Source organism: Ambystoma mexicanum, chromosome 2q, assembly GCF_040938575.1.
Source record: "Ambystoma mexicanum isolate Mex_15411 chromosome 2q, UKY_AmexF1_1, whole genome shotgun sequence".
Lineage (NCBI taxonomy): Eukaryota > Metazoa > Chordata > Amphibia > Caudata > Ambystomatidae > Ambystoma > Ambystoma mexicanum.
The window spans coordinates 241,514,413-241,531,880 of record NC_090924.1 but is presented as its reverse complement, the minus strand read 5'-3'; the positions used below and the strand labels follow the sequence as shown (position 1 = coordinate 241,531,880).

The 17,468-nt window shown below is 52.4% G+C and overlaps 1 protein-coding gene across 1 annotated transcript in view; it reads left to right on the top strand.

Annotated features, from left to right (window-relative positions):
- Window positions 1–17,468, top strand: part of UNKL (unk like zinc finger) — a 1,575,372-nt gene that overhangs the window by 338,338 nt on the left and 1,219,566 nt on the right. The window contains exon 4 of the mRNA XM_069647206.1: window positions 11,435–11,568. Coding sequence (XP_069503307.1) covers window positions 11,435–11,568 — 134 coding nt within the window. The remainder of the gene's footprint in view (window positions 1–11,434; window positions 11,569–17,468) is intronic.

Sequence of the window (17,468 nt, the reverse complement as noted above, 5' to 3'; positions counted from 1 at the left end):
TTGAAAGGAGAACACTTTTGGCAACCATGGCCGGAGATAACAGTAGTCATGGATGCCTCACTAACAGGGTGGGGAGCCCATGCCAACGACTTGACCATCAGCGGTCGTTGGTCTCCTTCGGAGTCCAGACTACACATCAACCTGTTGGAGCTGAGAGCAATCAGACTAGTGTTGAAGGCTTTTCTGCCATCTGTACAGGGAAAAAATGTCCTAATAATGACAGACAACACAGTGGCCATGCACTACCTCAACAAAAGAGGAGGCGTAGGATCACTGCCACTGTGCAGAGAGGCGATGCAGCTCTGGTTTTGGGCAATTCAAGAAGGAATCTCTCTATCAGCAGTTCACTTAGCCAAAGAGAAGAACTTGACAGCGGACGCTCTGAGCAGGCAGAGCAGTCTCCCACGAGTGGGAGCTAGCTCAGGAAGTCCTTCAAGAGATCTTCGCCCTTTGGGGAACCCCTCAAGGGGATCTGTTTGCCACCAGTATCAACAGGAAGTGCGATCAGTTTTGTTCAAGGGAATTTCCCCTGAGGAGCTCTAGGGGACGTGTTCGTAGTAGACTGGGAGTTTCCACTTCTGTACGTGTTTCCTCCAGTCCCTGTCATTCCTCAGATGATCAGGAGGTTGAGAAGATTCCGGAAGACTATGATCCTAATTGCCCCGGATTGGGCCAGGAGAACGTGGTACCCGGACCTTCTGGACATGTCCATCTGCCCTCTGATTCGTCTTCAGCAAAGGGAGGATCTTCTCTCGCAGAAGGGAGGTCAGGTTCTCCATCCAGACATCAGAACCCTCGACCTTCATGCTTGGTTTCTGAAAGGTTGAGATACAAGGATTGGGACCTCCTGGATGACATCATGGAGGTGTTGCTTTCAGCTAAGAAGCCAGCAACAAAGACTTTATACTGCTGCCGTTGAAACAGATTTTGCAGCTGGTGTAGAGAAAAGAATATCGAACCCCTTTCATGCAGTACACCAATGGTGTTGCTCTATTTGGCGAATTCACGTCTTCAAGTTGGTACGATAAAGGGCTACCTCGCAGCGCTGTCAATCTTTAAGCGCACTGCAGAGGAGCCATCATATTTCAAATGACCACTAGTAATCCAATTTCTGAAAGGGTTAACTAATGGCTATCCCCAAAGCCGTTCCAAGTTCCCTTGTGGGACTTAAATCTAATCTTACATTTTCTGATGGGTACTCCTTTTGAAACACTCCATTCTTGTTCATTAAGATTTCTCACCCTTAAAACAGTCTTCCTAGTGGCTCTAACATCTGCCAGAAGAATGAGTGAATTACAAGCTCTATCTTGCAAACCTCCTCATACAATTTTTCACAAAGACAGTTATTTTACAAGTGAAGCCTAATTTCCTCCCAAAGGTGGTCTCTGAGTGCCACATCACTCAGAAAATAACCTTACCTTAATTCTATCCTCCTTCCCATCCAGGGAAAGAGTAAGAGAGGATACATAGGCATTGAGCGACACCAATACCGCGGCGTCCCCCTTCTTGGCCACTTTTTCCACTAAATGGCCCACTCTTCTGATATTGTCATGGTTTGCTGATTTTTTGAAAATGTCTTTTTTATTTTTTATGAACCCTGTTTGATCGGGGTGGATTAGTGCGGGCATTACATTTTCTAGCCGATTCGCAAGAATTCTGGTGTAGATCTATGCGTCTGTCTATTAGCGTGATCAGGCGATATGATCCACATTTAGCTGGATCTTTCCCTGGTTTAGGGAAGAGGATTATTTTGGCCTTCTCCATGGTAGCGGTTATTTTGCTGGCAGCGGCAAATTAATTGAAGAGGTCGGTTAGTTTGGGGGCAACAGTCGCAAAGATTCTTTTATAGGAGGAGGCTACGTACCCGTCTGGGCCCGGTGATCTATTCACCGGCAGGTTCGCAATCACATGTAGCACCTCCTCCCGGGGGATATCGTTCTCAAGCTTCTCTCTCTGATCTGAGGATCTTGTTTAGTGGAGTTGCCTGTAGGTACTTGTGCTGTGATATCTTGTCGGGGTGAACGACTCATATAAGGCTGAGTAAAAGACCTGAAATTGTGCGCCGATGTTTTCTGTCGTCATCACCCTTTTCCCCGTCAAGTTTTCTACGCCCAGAATTCTTTTGGGACGCATTTTTTGCTTAAGATGTCTTGCTAATCTATCTGCTTTGTTTGCCTTAATATAGTATTTCTGTTTTAGGTAAATTAGAGTACTTTTGGCTTGTTTCATGTGAAAGAGGTCCAATTTGCCCTTTGCGTTCCGGTTTAGCCTATGGAGACCCAGACTGGATTCTGTCTCCATCAGTTTCAAGGTATCTCTAACTTTCAGCTTCGAGGTTTGATTCTTTCTCTTGGGTTTCCCCCTTTGTGCTTCTGTCGCTATGGTTTCCCCCCCTCAATGTTGCTTTAAACACATCCCAGATTACATCCATGTTGATATTAAAATATTCTATCATTTTGCTTTCTAGGTCGTTGCAAATGACCTGGTCTACTAATGACGCATTTGGGAATTTCCAGCTCCATAGTTTAGGTTGTAATCTGGGCAGTTTGCGGTCCATAGTCAGCGGGGCATGATCTGAGATTATTGATAGTGTGGGTATCAATGTGTGCCACTCTTCCTATTAACGTTGTTGAGGCTGAAACGTGGTCTATCCTTGAGAACGATTAATGGACATGGAGTAGTGAGTATATGTAGTTTCTTTACCCTTCAGGGTTGTCCAGATATCTCTAAGTGTCAGTTGTTCAAATTTAATTTCAATGGCGTGTGATGGCAGAGGTTGAGCATATGTTGCTCTAGAACTTCTATGCCGAAGGGGGTCCCATGCAATATTTCAATCTCCCATCAGTATTGTCTCGCTATTGCTAAAATGTTCTAGGTTAGAGAGGACTGATTTCAGAAACCCCTCTTGGCCAGAGTTTGGGGCATAAATAGAAGGCAGTTTTGGGGTCAGAGGTCCCAGTTGTATAAGGAGGAAAAGATAGCGGCCCGCTTTGTTGTCATTTGTCTTCAGGATTGATACCATGCTGCCTGCCTTGAAGGTGAGGAGTACCCCCGCCGTCTTCCCCTTGGCATTGGCCTGTATGATTATTGGGTATTGTCTAAATTTTAACCTGCGTGGGTCCTGGATTGTAATGTGCGTTTCTTGTTGTGCAATTAGGTTGGGCTGGTGGGTGGAGAGGAGGCATTCTAGTTTCCTTCTTTTGACGGTTATTTAGCCCCCTTATGTTAAGTGTCAGGCACCGGAATGTGGTACCATTTTGTATAGATTCTGCTTAGGGAATTCCCAGTTGTAGGAATCCTTTTGACAACTTCTACGCCCCCCCATGTACTACCCAGTACCCCCAAACATTTACCCCCAACTTCATAATAATCCCTATCCCCTCTGCCCCCCAACTGTAACATAGCATTCCCCCCCTCCCCTCTCTCCCTGCTGTAGACCACCCTCACTAATCTCTCATCGGACTCTGTCCAAAGAGGTGGCCTACTGCTAGAACCAGGGATATGTGCAGGGTATTCTAAAACCCCCTTCATAGGTATTTGGTGAATTCCAAGACGAGCGTTGGCCGTACCCCATCTTTTCTATGTAAAGTATACATGCTCAGCGTTTTTTTACCTCGATTAGCCAAATGGTCCTTTTTCTGAAGTGTTTTTAGCGGTCAAGGTGCTTGAGGTTGCTCTGCCCGGGGGCTTGTCTGGCTTTGCCTGCGGCCTTGATCCGTTGTTGTCCATTCCCGTTGGCAGGGGCCTTGGGGGGGTATATGGTTGGACTGTGCTTGGACCAGGTTGTTCGTCCAGTTCGATCTGCAATACCAGAGTCCCTTCCTCCTTTGTTGTCACCTGGTGCTGTCTGCCTTGCCAGCTGAATAGAAGGCCGAATGGGAAGGTCCACCTGTATGTTTCTGGATTGCAAATGCTCCAGTAGCTCTCGCATATCCCTTTGCTTCTGCAAGGTCATTTGGGAGAGATCTTGAAGTTGGATTTCGTTACCATTATGCGTAATCAGAGCCGCCCTTCTGGCTGCCTTAAGGATCTGATCCTTCTGAGGGTAGCATGCTTGTGCAGCCAAGTTATCTCTTGGGCGTGAACCTGGCTCCTGGCGTTTCTGCCCCACTCTATGTATCCTGTCTATTGGAATGCACCTCTCCTTCCGCATTCAAAAGATCTCTGAAGATACCCGTCACTTCGTCTTTTTCAGGTCTGTCCCCTGCACTGATTCTGGAAGATTTCTGATACAGATGTTGGACCTCCGTAACCTATTTTCAAGGTCCTTGCAGTGCAGTTACATGTGTGTTGCCTTGGCCATGTGTTCTAGTAGCTCGTCCAACTTTGTCGCGTCAAGGGCCAGGTCTTGAAGCGCCTTTTCGTTTGTATCCGTTCTTTCCTCGAGAGAGGTAATGTTTCTTCTCATTTCCGACAGAGCAGACTTGAATTTGCTAGTAAAGGTATTGAATTGCACTTGCAAGGAGGTGGAGAATCTGTCCTGGAATTCAAGGAAGCAGCGCTCTACATCATCTTTGGAGGCTGTCATGTTGGTACCTGTTGTATTTGGCAGGTCTTCATCTGAATCTCTTGTGCAGTCTGGGTTTGTGTGGGCCCCCTCTGACCTCAACCAGCAGTTTCGTATTGGGTTTGCTTTCGGGGTGGACTGCTGTGTGGGCATCCGTGCTGTCTTTTTCCCCCCCTGAATTCTGGCATTGACCGCTAACTTCACAGAAGTAACCACTGGCCCTTGTTGATCTGTACGCTTCATATGCAAAGTGCGCTAGGGTCACTTGGGACTCCAATCCTGTTGTGTGTTCAGTCCACTGTTCTGTAGTCCTAGCGGATGGGGTGCCACTCCCGTCTTGGTCCCCCCAGGTGTGATAGCCTGAGAGGGGGTGCATGCCTCTCCCCACCCAAAGCTCAGGAGGCTCCCCCCAACCCTGGGTGGTAGCCCCACGAGCCACGACACCTCCAGGGGGGGAAGGGCCGCCTCCCTCTTGTGCCTACTACTCAAGACGGCATAATCAGCAGAGGCTTGGACGTCTCTCCTTGGATCCCCAGCTTCTCAACTTGTGGCTATGTGGAGCGGCGATTCCTGGCTTCGCCCGCTGTTTGTTTGTTTCCACCTGCAGGAGGAGGAGAAACATTTATGGGCTTCACCCTGCCTGTTGAGTGCTGGATTGATCTTCAGGGGCCCCTGTGACTCTGTAAGGTCTCCTAATCCGACCTTAATGGTGCTTCCTTTCCTCTCCTGATAGAGGGGAGGAGGGGGAGGTCCCTTCCTCGCTTGGAGGAAACTGCAAGAAATCCTGCTGCAATGGCGGTTACAAGGGTCCCTGAAGAGACTCTGGTGGGTCCGCTCTGCACTGCAACACCAGAGACACGGCTCTGCTCCACTGGCCTTACCACACCCAACCGGGCGCTGTCTCCTGAGGCATGCAAATCTCCAGATCTGCTTCACCAAAAAATAAGCTAAATGGTCTTAAAATGTTCCAAAGAGCCTCAGAAACAATCCACCTGCCAAAGTGGAAAAGAGGGGCTCAGCTGGAGTCCCTTTTGATAATTTCCGTCTGGTACCTGGAGGAGACGGCGGGTCAACCAGCCATACCGTCCGGGCCCCCTGGTTGTCACGAAGTAAGGTGCATGTACGCATACGCGAGCCTCGTTTGGGCTCATGCATGCGCGTTACTAATAAACGCGCCCCTTACGGCAGTTGCTGCCCGGACTTCGCAAACCCCAGACGTGTGTCAGAGTCTCCCTCTCGGTATGTGTGTGCTTGTGATTGTGAGGCGGCCCGAGGTGCTCATACTCGCTAACATTGGCCATGAGGATATCAGTGTGTTGTGAGTGTGTGGATGCGACGCAGTTACGATCCGCGAGGCGTGGCAGTCTTCCTTACTATGCAGCTGGAATTCAATGCTGCTACGGTCGGCCATTTTGAATGCACATGTGCAGTAGTGGCGGCCCGCGAGGGTGCTTGTGCGCTACCCACGTGATTGAAAGACTTTCCATTTTTGGAACTTTCGTGGTTCTCCTGCATAGGGAGCCACGATTTTGGCCCTGGAGGGCCCAAAAAAAGACATTCTCCCAGCCTGAAGGTCTCATCCAGGAGGTGTTGCTGGGACAAGGTGCCTGCTCGCTGCAGTAAAGGTCAGTGGTCATCCAGGAACTGGACAGGAAGCTCACTTCTGCCCACAATTTTTCCAGCATTAAAGTGTTGTCTGGGGAGAAAGGTTTGCGGCCTCACACAAGTGGATGAGATGCCTGTGCTACCTGCGAGAATGAGTGACCAAGAAGGTGAAGCAGCGGCACTTGTGCAAGTGTCGCACCGACAGCATGGCACTCTGGCACCAATGCCGGAATTCGACACATCAGGTGCTCCCTCCAAGTTGGGGCCCAAGTGGCTCATATAGATCAAGAAGCTGGACATGTTCTTCAGGGCAACTGGCGAAGATGACGACGATGCTAAAGTTGCGACGCTGCTGTACTCAGCGGGGACCGAAGTACTCCGCATCTATGAGTCATTGAACATTCAGGTGGTAACATATGCTGCCGTCAAGACTGCTCTTCAGAATCATTTCATACCGCTCTGGAATGTGGACTTTGACCGGTTTGTGATGTGCAGTGAAAAGCAACAGGACAATGAGTCCCTAGACCAATTCTGTGCGCGACTGAGCCAGCTGTCAAGCACGTGCAGATGGGACAATGAAGAAGGGATGATAAGAAACCAGCTGATACAAGGGTGGAATTCAAGTAAGTTGCGAAGGCAGATCCTGGAGAACCTGGGATGACGCTGGCGGGGAATATGAACTAGCGGAAAGCAGAGGGCCAAAAATGGACGCGGCAGTACGACCAAGCAAAGGGGAAGAGGCTTTTTCCCTAAGAAAAGTCCACTGCATCGAAATCTCGGTGGAGTCAAAAGCGTCAAGACACATCCCCCACCCAGGGCACCCTAGCAGTGTGTCAGTATTGCGGGTACGATCTACCGCACACAGAGGACTGCCCCGCAAAGTCAAGGGTGTGTGGCAGGTGCAACACACCAGGCCACTACGCAAGAATGTGCAGAGCGGCAGCGCCAGTGATGACCCACAAGGGCCCTGCGAGGCCAAGCAGTGGAAATTTAAGGAGGCCACGGAGCGTAGCCACGCTAGAACAGGACACACAGAGGCTCAACCTGGCTGAAGAAGAAGAGGAGGACGAAGAAATATTCTTCATATCCAATATAGCTACGGGAGCCAAGAAAAGAAGGCAACCCACCTGCGTAGTGGACATTAAGGGCACCCCCACACCAGTCCGCATAGACACTGGTGCGTCCGTGTGCATTCTGGCCCCAACACTACAAGGTCCTCCCTAGCCCGCCACAGCTGGAGAATTCGAAAGCCAGAATTCACACATTTGGGGGCGACACGCCGCTGCCGATCCAAGGGATCTTTGTAGCACCGGTTACCCATGGCTCCAATGCGATCAAAACCCAGTTTTATGTTACGGACGTCAGCCCACATTCTCTTTTAAGTTGCGCAGCATCCCAGGCCCTGAACATTGTTCATTTCACATTAGCGGTGTACCAGTCGGAAATTGAACAGCTCCTGAGCAGGTTCGAAAGCATTTTACAAGAGGTGGGCAAGCTAAAAGCGGAACCAATTTGCCTGCACATTGACGAGACTGTAAGGCCCACTGCACTCAAGCATAGGAGGACACCTTTCCACCTGAGGATGCAAGTGGAGAAAGAGCTGCAAACTCCATAATGAGATGGACATTATCGAGAAAGTTGAAGGGCCCACACCGTGGGTGTCGCCAATCGTACTGGCACCTAAACCCAAGCAACCAGGTGCTGTCCGCATCTGCGTGGACATGCGGCTGCCCAATGCAGCCTTTAAAATGGAACGCCATATTACTCCAACGCTGGATGATGTGGTCAGTGAGCTGCAAGGGGCCAAAGTGTTTTCAAAGTTGGACCTACGTTCCGGGTACCACTAGCTTGAACTCCACCCGGAATCCAGGTACATTACGACCTTCATGACCCATGAAGGGCTATACCAATTTAAGAGACTTAGCTTTGGCGTGTTTTCCGCCGACAAACTGTTTCAAAACACGATCAGGGGAGCACTAGCTGGCTTATGTGGGGTCCTCAACATGAGCGACGATATTTTGGTGTTTGCGTCATCGGATTTGGAACACATGAAGAGGCTAGAACGGACCCTGCAGTGATTGAGCAACCTAGGTTTGACTTTGCACCGAAGTAAATGCAAATTCTTCAAAGACCGCATAGCGTTTTTTGGGTTTGTCTTTCACGCAGGGGGAATCTCACCCGACCCGGAAAAGGTTTGCGGTGTTCGCGAGGCCGCAGCATCAGAGTCACAGAAGTCTGCAACTTTCTTGGCATGGTGAACTATTGTGGTTGCTTCATCAAAGGACTTGCATCTCTCTCAGAACCTCTCCGAGCTCTGACGAAGAATGACGTGCCTTGGACCTGGGACAAGAGGGTACAAATGGCGTTCCAGGACATCAAAATGGCACTGTCAGACCAAGACACTATGGCCTACTTCGATCCGGCGGTTAAGTCGGAGATTGTGGTGGATGCCAGCCCCGTAGGCTTAGGGGCTGTGCTGCTGCAGGCAGGGACCCAATGAAGTATGCGGCCCATCGCATACGCGAGCAAGGTGCTGTCCGAGACACAGAAAAGATACTCCCAAATTGAGAGAGAGGCACTTGCGATTCTATAGGGCTGCCGGCGCTTCTGCCTCTACATTCTCGGGAAGCCTGTCGTCGTCGTCATCGATCATAAGCCACTGATCCCCATCATGGTGGGAGCATCCTCTAAACCTCCCCCGCGCACCGAACACTGGATGCTGTCACTCATAGAATACGGAGTGAAACTTCAGTACAGGCCCGGGACAAACGATCCCGCCGACTACCTGTCCCGCCATCCTAACAGCAGAAAGGAACAAGGCTAAGGGGAGATTGTGGCGTGTCAAGAAATAGTACACAACGTTGTGGAAGTGGCCATGCCGGTAGCGCTGTCGAGAGGACGTGGTCAAGGCGTCCAATGACAATGAAATCTTCAAGGTCATACAGTCGGCAATCGGGAGTGGAGAGTGGAAGGAGGTCCTGAACAACAATGCAAGGCAAGAGGGATCTGCAAGCGCTGTGGAAGGTGAGGCACAAACTGTCGATTTCAGAGGAAGGCCTGCTCCTACGGGGGAGACAGATGGTGATTCCATGTGCACTCGTGCCGAAGTTAATTGAACTAGCGGATACTGGCCACCAGGGGTCCGCCAAAACCAAAGCAAGGCTGAGGCCGAAAGTGTGGTTTCTCGACCTGGAAGAGAGGATGGATGAGCATGTGCGGAGATGCCTGCCGTGTCAGGCCGCAAGTCCGGCAGAAAGAGCACCCCCCCATAAAATCCATGGACAGGAGCGAACAACCGTAGGGAACTGTACATGCAGATTTTTGCTGGACAGGCCGAGGGATTTACTTCTTGGCAGTCATAGACCAGTGGTCAAGGTACCCCGAAGTAGAGCTGGTGGAGCCCACCGCGTGTGACTACACAATCCTAGCCCTAGAGAGAATGTTTGCGACCCATGGGATTCCGACCGTCCTATACTCGGACAATGGCCCACCTTTCATGGGGAGTCAGTTTGCAAAATATATGGAGGAGAGGGGAATACAACACAGGAAGGTGACACCCCTCTGGCCCAGGGCGAACGGAGATGCGGAGAGATTCATGAGGACTTTAAACAAGACATTTCGGATCTCTGCAAATGGACGGGGGGGAACTCAGGAGAAACTTGATTGAGTTCTTGCGGGAGTACAGAACAACCCCCCCATCAGTCCACTGGGGTTTCCCCAGCAGAGGCCCTGTTCAGACGATGCCCAAGAGGGCTCCTACCTGAACTGGAAGGAAGAGCGCCAGGAGTGATCGATGACACAAGGGTCAGACAGGAAAGAATGGCCGGGAACGAGAAGGAGAACGAGAGAAGACGTCTACAGGAGAAGGAAGTGACGGTAGGCGATACGGTGCTGGTCAAGAACCGCCATCCGGAGGGGAAACTGTTGCTCACATACAAGCCGCAACCCTGGAGAGTGACACATGTGAGAGGTTAAATGGTAACCGCCGCCAATGAGAGAGGAACGGTAACCAGGAACAAGTCTTTCTTCAAGAAAGTGGACTCAAGTCTTGCAGAAGGGCCGCCCGAAGCCGCATCAGAGGCAGGAGTGGTGGAACGTCCGCCAGAGGCGGAGAGAGCAGAGGAAACTGGACCCAATGAGGACGCACCGCTGCCGACCTTTGGGAGTAGCAGTCGGTATCCGGCCAGACAGGGTAGAAAGCCCCCGGCTAGGTTCAAAGATTACCTCATGGACTCAGGGGACTGAGCACTCAGTGGCCAAGGTTAAGCGACTCACGTTGAGTCAGTTATGTTAATTATTGTTGTTTGGTTTCTGTTTAAAGAAAAGGAGGGATGTTACGAAGTAAGGTGCATGTACGCATGCGCAAGCCTCGTTTGGGCTCACGCATGCATGTTACTAATAAACGCGCCCCGTACGGCCGTTGCCGCCGGGACCTCGCAAACCCCAGACGTGTGCTAGAGTCTCCCTCTCGGTATGTGTGTGCGTGTGATTGTGAGACGGCCCGAGGTGCTCATACTGGCTAACACTGGTGGTCTCCCCGAAAAAATATTTTAAAAATAATTTCCAATGGGCGAAATGACAGTGGAACACAAGGATCAAGAACAATGGAAAACAGTCTCTCTGCCTTTAGCATGACCAATGCGATTTAATCGGCTAAATGCCTTGCTACTTTAAGGGCAGCACCCTGTGTCAGTATTTTTAAACAAAATTGAACCAGACCAGACCAGGTCAAGCACAGTACTAGTACTGATGAATACTAGCTTACCAGTGGTAAATGTATGTAGTGAATGCTGCAGTAGAGGCCACTGCCTTTGCATTTAAAAGACTTTGATGCAGCTTTCATTTCAGAAGTGATAAACTAAGACTTGATGGTGCTTTAAGGTTTGCTTAAAAATAGTTTTGTTTTGACCGACAAACCTAGGCTACAGGTTCTAATGAGGCAGGTACTGCTCAACTTGGCTGTTCGCATTGAGGAATGAACACAACGTTCTCGTCTGAACTACAACTTGAAATTCCATAAGCATCGACTATACGTCATGGCAAACAGGCCTCTGCCCATCAGTGTGTGAACAGTAACAATATGGTTGTAATAAATATCTTTCTTACATTATTTTGAAAGTTATGGTAATTCAATGAAGGATAATATATGGACTACTCTTGCATTATTGGGTAAAAAGGTTACTGGAACAATGTTGTAACATACATGTTTAAACTACATCAGTTAATGGGTTTCAAAAGAGAAATTGCAATGATGAATACCGGTATTCCTGCATTTTTAAAAAAAAATGTTTCAGGTAAAATTATGATTGCTTTTCTTTTCAGAGAAATGCAGGCACAGGAAGCATTACAGAATGGGCAGCTCGGAAGCAGTGACGGCATTCCTGATCTACAACCAGGAGTTCTAGCTAGTCAGGCAATGATAGAGAAAATTCTTGGTGAAGATCCAAGATGGCATGGTAACTATTTTATACTCCTTTCTACTTTCCGATTGCAAATACACTCAATCTATTTCACCACAGAAAGGAGAAAACATGTTTAACTTTATTTGTTGAATCCATTTACCTTCCACAGTCTTGTCAATTGAGAAAATACGCTGTTGCATTTAATCTCATATAGAAGCCGGAAGGGCATTAACACGCCCAATTGTTTTCCTTCTGTAGTCCCAGCAGTGTCATGAACCGTCACCTTCAAAGAGAACATTTTCATGTTTTAGAATATGTTTAATGTTGAGATCAGCACATTTCTCCAGCATGGGGTCTGGCATGGATTCACATGCTCGGGAATATTCCTCGTCGTCAGGCCGGGAATCCTCCGTAAAGAAAGTCAGTATCAGTTTCGTTTCTGATCTGTCTTCCTCAGTAGTAACCAATCACTGGTCTCTGGGTCATACTGCCCCCAGCCAATGACTGCCCTCTCCCTAAGCCCCGCCTCTGGCTGCCATCTTCAGATTTTTACCGCACGCTCAAGTGTTGGGAGTCCTCGTGTTTAGCTCTCGAGCTTTTGCTGCGTTTTCGCGCTTTTTCAAAGACAATTTCTCATTTTTCGGTCAAATTTTTTTCTACGCCCCTCAAGGGTGAAGATTTCGTCAAGTTACGCTTCTTGGGGGATTCCAGAAGTTTCTGCGGCCTAGCCGAACATGGCCCAGGAGAAAGGAAGCTCGACACCCGGAAAGCTGTTAATGGTTTGCCCTGGATGCCAGCTACAGAATGTGTTCAAGGAGGACGAGCATTCGAAGTGTCTCTACTGCCTTCATGAGGACAAAACGCACGTGGAGAAGGACTGTGCGTCTTGCAGGAACTCGTCGGAACGGACCATCAGGGACCGACACCTTTGTCTCTCCAACTGGCTGGAAGGAAGGAGTCCGACAAGTGAGAAAAAGAAGAAGTCCGAGCGGTCTTCTAAGTCCTGTGAGGGCGCCCCGGCGACGGGAGCCCAACAGAAGGCAAAGCACCGCGAGTCTGCGGGCACCGGGAGCGCCGAACGGTTGGGCTCGTCTGCTGCCAGGCAGGGCGCGCCTTCTCCGGCATCATCAACCACGAGTCAACGCTCTGGTTCGGGGAAGAGGAAATCTGAGAACCCGGGTAAGCTTCTGGAGAGGCCCCGGTCGATCTCGAAGGATTCGGCCGAGGGGGAGCGAGGCGGTGACCCTCCCCCAAGGTGAAGGCCTCAAGCACGCCTAAGGCGGTGAAAGCCTTAATTCACCTGGCCAAGGCCTCTATCGAGGGAGTTGCGGCAGCCCTGGCACAGCCTGTGGAGGCTACACCAGTGGAGGTGACCTCCGGGCCCAGAGTTTCCCTGCCTCCGTGGAGGGAAGCCTCTTTCAGACCCATCGAAAAGACCCCCGTGAAGCCCCCGGCGGAAAAGGAGGGGGGGCGGTGGCCATTGTGGACACGGACACAGCATCCGAGGAGGAGCTGGTAGAAGTCTTAGAGGGCCTCGACGAGGGCGTCGAAGAGGCCCGTCCCCACGGGAGGGATCCTGACGAGGGTGACGACGAGAGTGACGCCGGCACCGGCGAGGGTCCTAGTCACCCATCGCGTCTGTCGCTTCCGGAGCCGCAGGATAACTCAGCGGCCATTTTGTTGGCAATACAATCCTTATGTTCGGAGATAAGGACGAGATTGCCCTTACCACCGACGGAGGATCGAGAACCAGGCTCGACAGAGGAACCAGAGCCGGGCCCGGCGGGAAGCCCCCTGAACAAGAGAAGATGGATCCATCCAGCCCCGCCTTCTCAGCCCTCGCGGCCTGCTCGGCCTTTTTCCCACGTCCCCCGTCCCTGGGGATGACACGGGAACGGACATGGCCACGATGGGTACCGACGACGGCGGTGATGACGGGACGGAGCTCCCATCGCCAGCCCGGGCCTCCCCGTCCGACGAGATCGGATCTTTCCATGCAATGATCGCCAGGGCATCCAAGCTTTTTCAGCTCTGCCCCGAAGAGAAGAAGGAAGGTTTCCTTTACCAACGGCGCGAGGCCAGAAAAAAGGCAGTCCTCGCCGCGCCTCTGCTGGATGACATCTGGGACGAGGGTCTCACCCTTCTCAAGAACCCATCTACGACCCCTGCCAAGAGGGATCGGTACGAGAAGAAGTACCGGGTCCCCGACGTGGCCCCTTTGTGCCTTGGGGCACAACCGACCCCTGACTCGGTCGTCTCAGCGGCGGCCAAGAAGAAAGCAGGGGGGGGGGCGCATCGGCCTCAACGTCAACTTCCCCGCCTGACGGCGAAGGGAAGAAGCTGGACACAATGGGATGACGAGTTATCTCGTTGGCGGCAAAACGATTAAGGCGGCCAACGCCCTCGCGATCGTGGCCCGCTACAACAGGGAGTTATGGTACAAGATCGCCCCCCTGTTGGACTTCCTACCGGATGACAAGAGGGCCGAGGCCCTGGAGATCTTGCAAGAAGGCGAAGTGGCGTCGGACCACGCCATTACGGTGGCAACGGACATTGCTGACACCGGTTTCCGCCAGCTAGGCAACAGTGTTTGCTTTAGACAATGAGGTTGGCGCAAGGCGAGGGATTTCCGCCAGGATGTACAAGCCAAGGTGTTGGCCATGCCGTTCGACGGGAACAACCTGTTTGGGAAAACGGTGGATGAGTCCCTCCAAGCCATCAAGGCGGACACGGAGACAACTAGGGCCCTAGGCGTTCTCCGGCAACGAAGGCCGTCCTTTCGGAGCACCGGAGGCAAGCAGGGTTCCTCCAAGGGATTCGGCGGTGGCGCCTCTACGTACCGCCAAGCGGCCTGCTCCTCGTCACAGGAAGCCTATAGAGGACGAGGCAAGTCGGGTGGGCCCCGCCGTCGTCGCCAGGGAGGCCCAGGCGGCAAGGCGTCCTGCAAGCTTGATTGAACCAACAGCGGTGTCGGGCCCCCACCGAAGCACCCCGGTGGGAGGCCGGCTGGCGAAGTTCATCAGGGTGTGGGAGTCCATCTCCACCGACCGTTGGGTGCTGGATGCCCTGGCCCAAGGGCACGCCCTCGAATTTCTAAGAAAGTGCCCCCGCATTCCACCCCTGGTCAGGAAGGAAAATCACGTCCCTCAACTGCTATTGGAGGTGAGGGCGTTGCTCAAAAAAGGTGCCATCAAGCTCGTCCCGAAGAGGCTCCGGGGCTCCGGAGTATACTCAAGGTACTTCCTAGTGAAAAAGAAGACAGGAGGATGGCGCCCCATCCTGGACCTGCGACGACTGAACAAGTACATCAAGGCACAGAAGTTCCCGGATGGTCACCCTCCAGCACGTGCTGGGACAGCTGGAGGAGGGCGATTTCCTGTCGTTGGATTTGGAGGATGCGTACTTCCACATCCCCATTCTGAAAGGACACCGAAAGTTCCTTGTGTTAGTGGTCCAAGGACGGCACTACCAGTTCAAGGCCCTCCCGTTCGTATGGAAGTCGGCACCCAGGGTGTTCACCAAGTGCCTCGCACCGGTGGCGGCGCGGCTGCGCCTACAGGGGATCCACGTCTACCCCTACCTGGACGACTGGCTCATCCGAGCAAGGACCAGGGAGCTCGCTGTGGATCACACAGCAAAGACCGTCCAGCTGCTCACGGACCTGGGATTCTCCATCAACTTTCCCTAATCCTACCTGGTCCCATCGCAAGTCGCACTGTTTCTGGGAGCCAAGCTTGACACAGTGGCGCGCCTGGCCTCGCCGTCGGAGGAAAGGACAAAGGCCATCCTGGGCAAGGTGCAGCTTCTGCTGGCCACGGACGAGGCCAGGGTGAGGTCCATCAAGTCCCTCCTCGGGATGATGTCCTCCTGCATATATCTTGTGCGCCTGTGCAGGCTTCAGATGCGCCCTCTGCAAGAGTTCCTCGACTCCTGCTGGATCCAAGCGACGGGCAGCTTCGAGGACAGGATCCCGCTCGACGAGACCTTCCGACGAGCGATCCGGTGGTGGGGCACCCGCGCTCATCTGACGGCGGGCACAGACTTTCAGACCCCATCCCACCAGATAACGGCGACAACGGATGCCTCCCTGGAAGGGTGGGGAGCGCACACCGGAGAACTTCACGCGAGAGGCCTTTGGCTCCCGGAGGAGAAGACGCTCCACATTAACATCCTGGAGCTCTGTGCAGTGTTCTGGGCCCTCGGGTCCTTTCTCCCGTCCCTCAAGGGCAAGATGGTGAGAATCTTCACCGACAACACCACCACGATGTTCTACATCCGGAAGCAGGGAGGAACCAGATTCCCAGCCCTCTCCAAGGAAGCTAGGATCTGTGGCATTGGGCCGTCGCTCAAGGGATGTTTCTGGTGCCTTTTCATCTGGCAGGGATAAAGAAAACCATCGCTGACTCACTCAGCAGGGAGCTGCGCTCGTGCCACGAGTGGGAACTACGTCAGGATCAAGTGGATTGACTCTTCCGATGATGGGGAAAACCACAGATTGACCTGTTCGCGACGGCGACGAACTCCAAGTGCCAGAGATTCACCAGCAGGTTTCCCCAGCCGAGGAGCATGGGCGATGCTTTCTCGTTCCCCTGGGACGGCCTGATCCTATATGTGTTCCCTCCGTTGCCGTTGCTGCTTCGACTCATCAACCAGCTCAAGAGGTCCCGGTGCAGGATGATCCTAGTCGTACCGGCGTGGCCAAGGCAGATCTGGTTCCCGGACCTTCTGGACTTGTCAGCGTCCCCACCAGTCAAGCTGCCGACGGACGCGGATCTTCTCTCCAGAGAAGGAGGCGCCATACTTCATCACAACTCGGAGTCGCTGAACTTGCAGGTCTGGCTCCTGCAGCACTAGAGTTTGGAGGGTACGATATCCCGGCTGACTGCAGAGAGGTCCTTGCAAAAGCCAGGGCGTCCTCAACTCTCAAGTGCTACGGACATAAGTGGAAGAGGCTCTCTGACTGGTGTCATGCACAGATTAACCCTCTACGGATTACGGCTCCTCAAGTGCTGCCGTACCTACTGTCGCTGGCCAAGGCTGGACTGGCTCACGCCTCCATCAAGATACATCTGGCTGCGATCTCCCGATACACCAGAACCACAGGACGGGCGTCCTTGTGGTCCCATCGCCTGGTGAAAGAATTTATGAAGGGACTGTTCCGATCGTTCCCGCCGGTGAAGGCCCGTACCCCGGCGTGGGAGCTCAACGTGGTGCTGACCAGGCTCATGGGGGCGCCATTCGAGCACCTGCATTCGGCACCGTTGAAATTCCTGTCGTGGAAGACTACGTTTCTTGTGGCCGTCACCTCCGCACGGCAAGTGGGAGGGATCCAGGCCCTATCCTGCAAGCCTCCATACTTGACTTTTCACGACACAAGGGTGGTGCTGAGGACGCACCCCTCTTTTATGCCCAAGGTGCCGTCGGACTTCCACCTCAACGAGCCCTTGGTGTTACCTGTTTTCTTCCCGTCGCCTTCGTCACCGGCCGAGAGGACTTTGCACTCGCTGGATGTGGCTAGAGCGCTGAAGTTCTACGTGGACCGCACGAAGAGTTTTCGGAAGACATCACAGCTTTTTGTGTACTTTGGACCTGTGAACCAAGGGAAGGCTCTCTCGAAGGCTTCCATTTCCAGATGGCTCTCCGGCTGCATCACGCACTGTCATCGGTTGGCAAACCGACCGTTGCCTGGCCGTCCGAGAGCCCATTCGACCAGAGCTATCGCTGCTACCACGGTGTTCTTGTCTGGTGTGCCCCTGCTGGACATCTGCAGGGCTGCTAAGTGGAGGTCGACGCACACCTTCACGAGATTCTACTGCCTCGACCGGGATTCCAGGGAGGCGTCCACGGTTGGCCAAGCAGTGCTGCGCAACCTGTTCGCCTAAGGTGAGCCTGGTGAGGAGGTAAGAACTGCTTACTGTTGAGTTTTGATGTAATGCTTAATGTTGAGCCTTTTT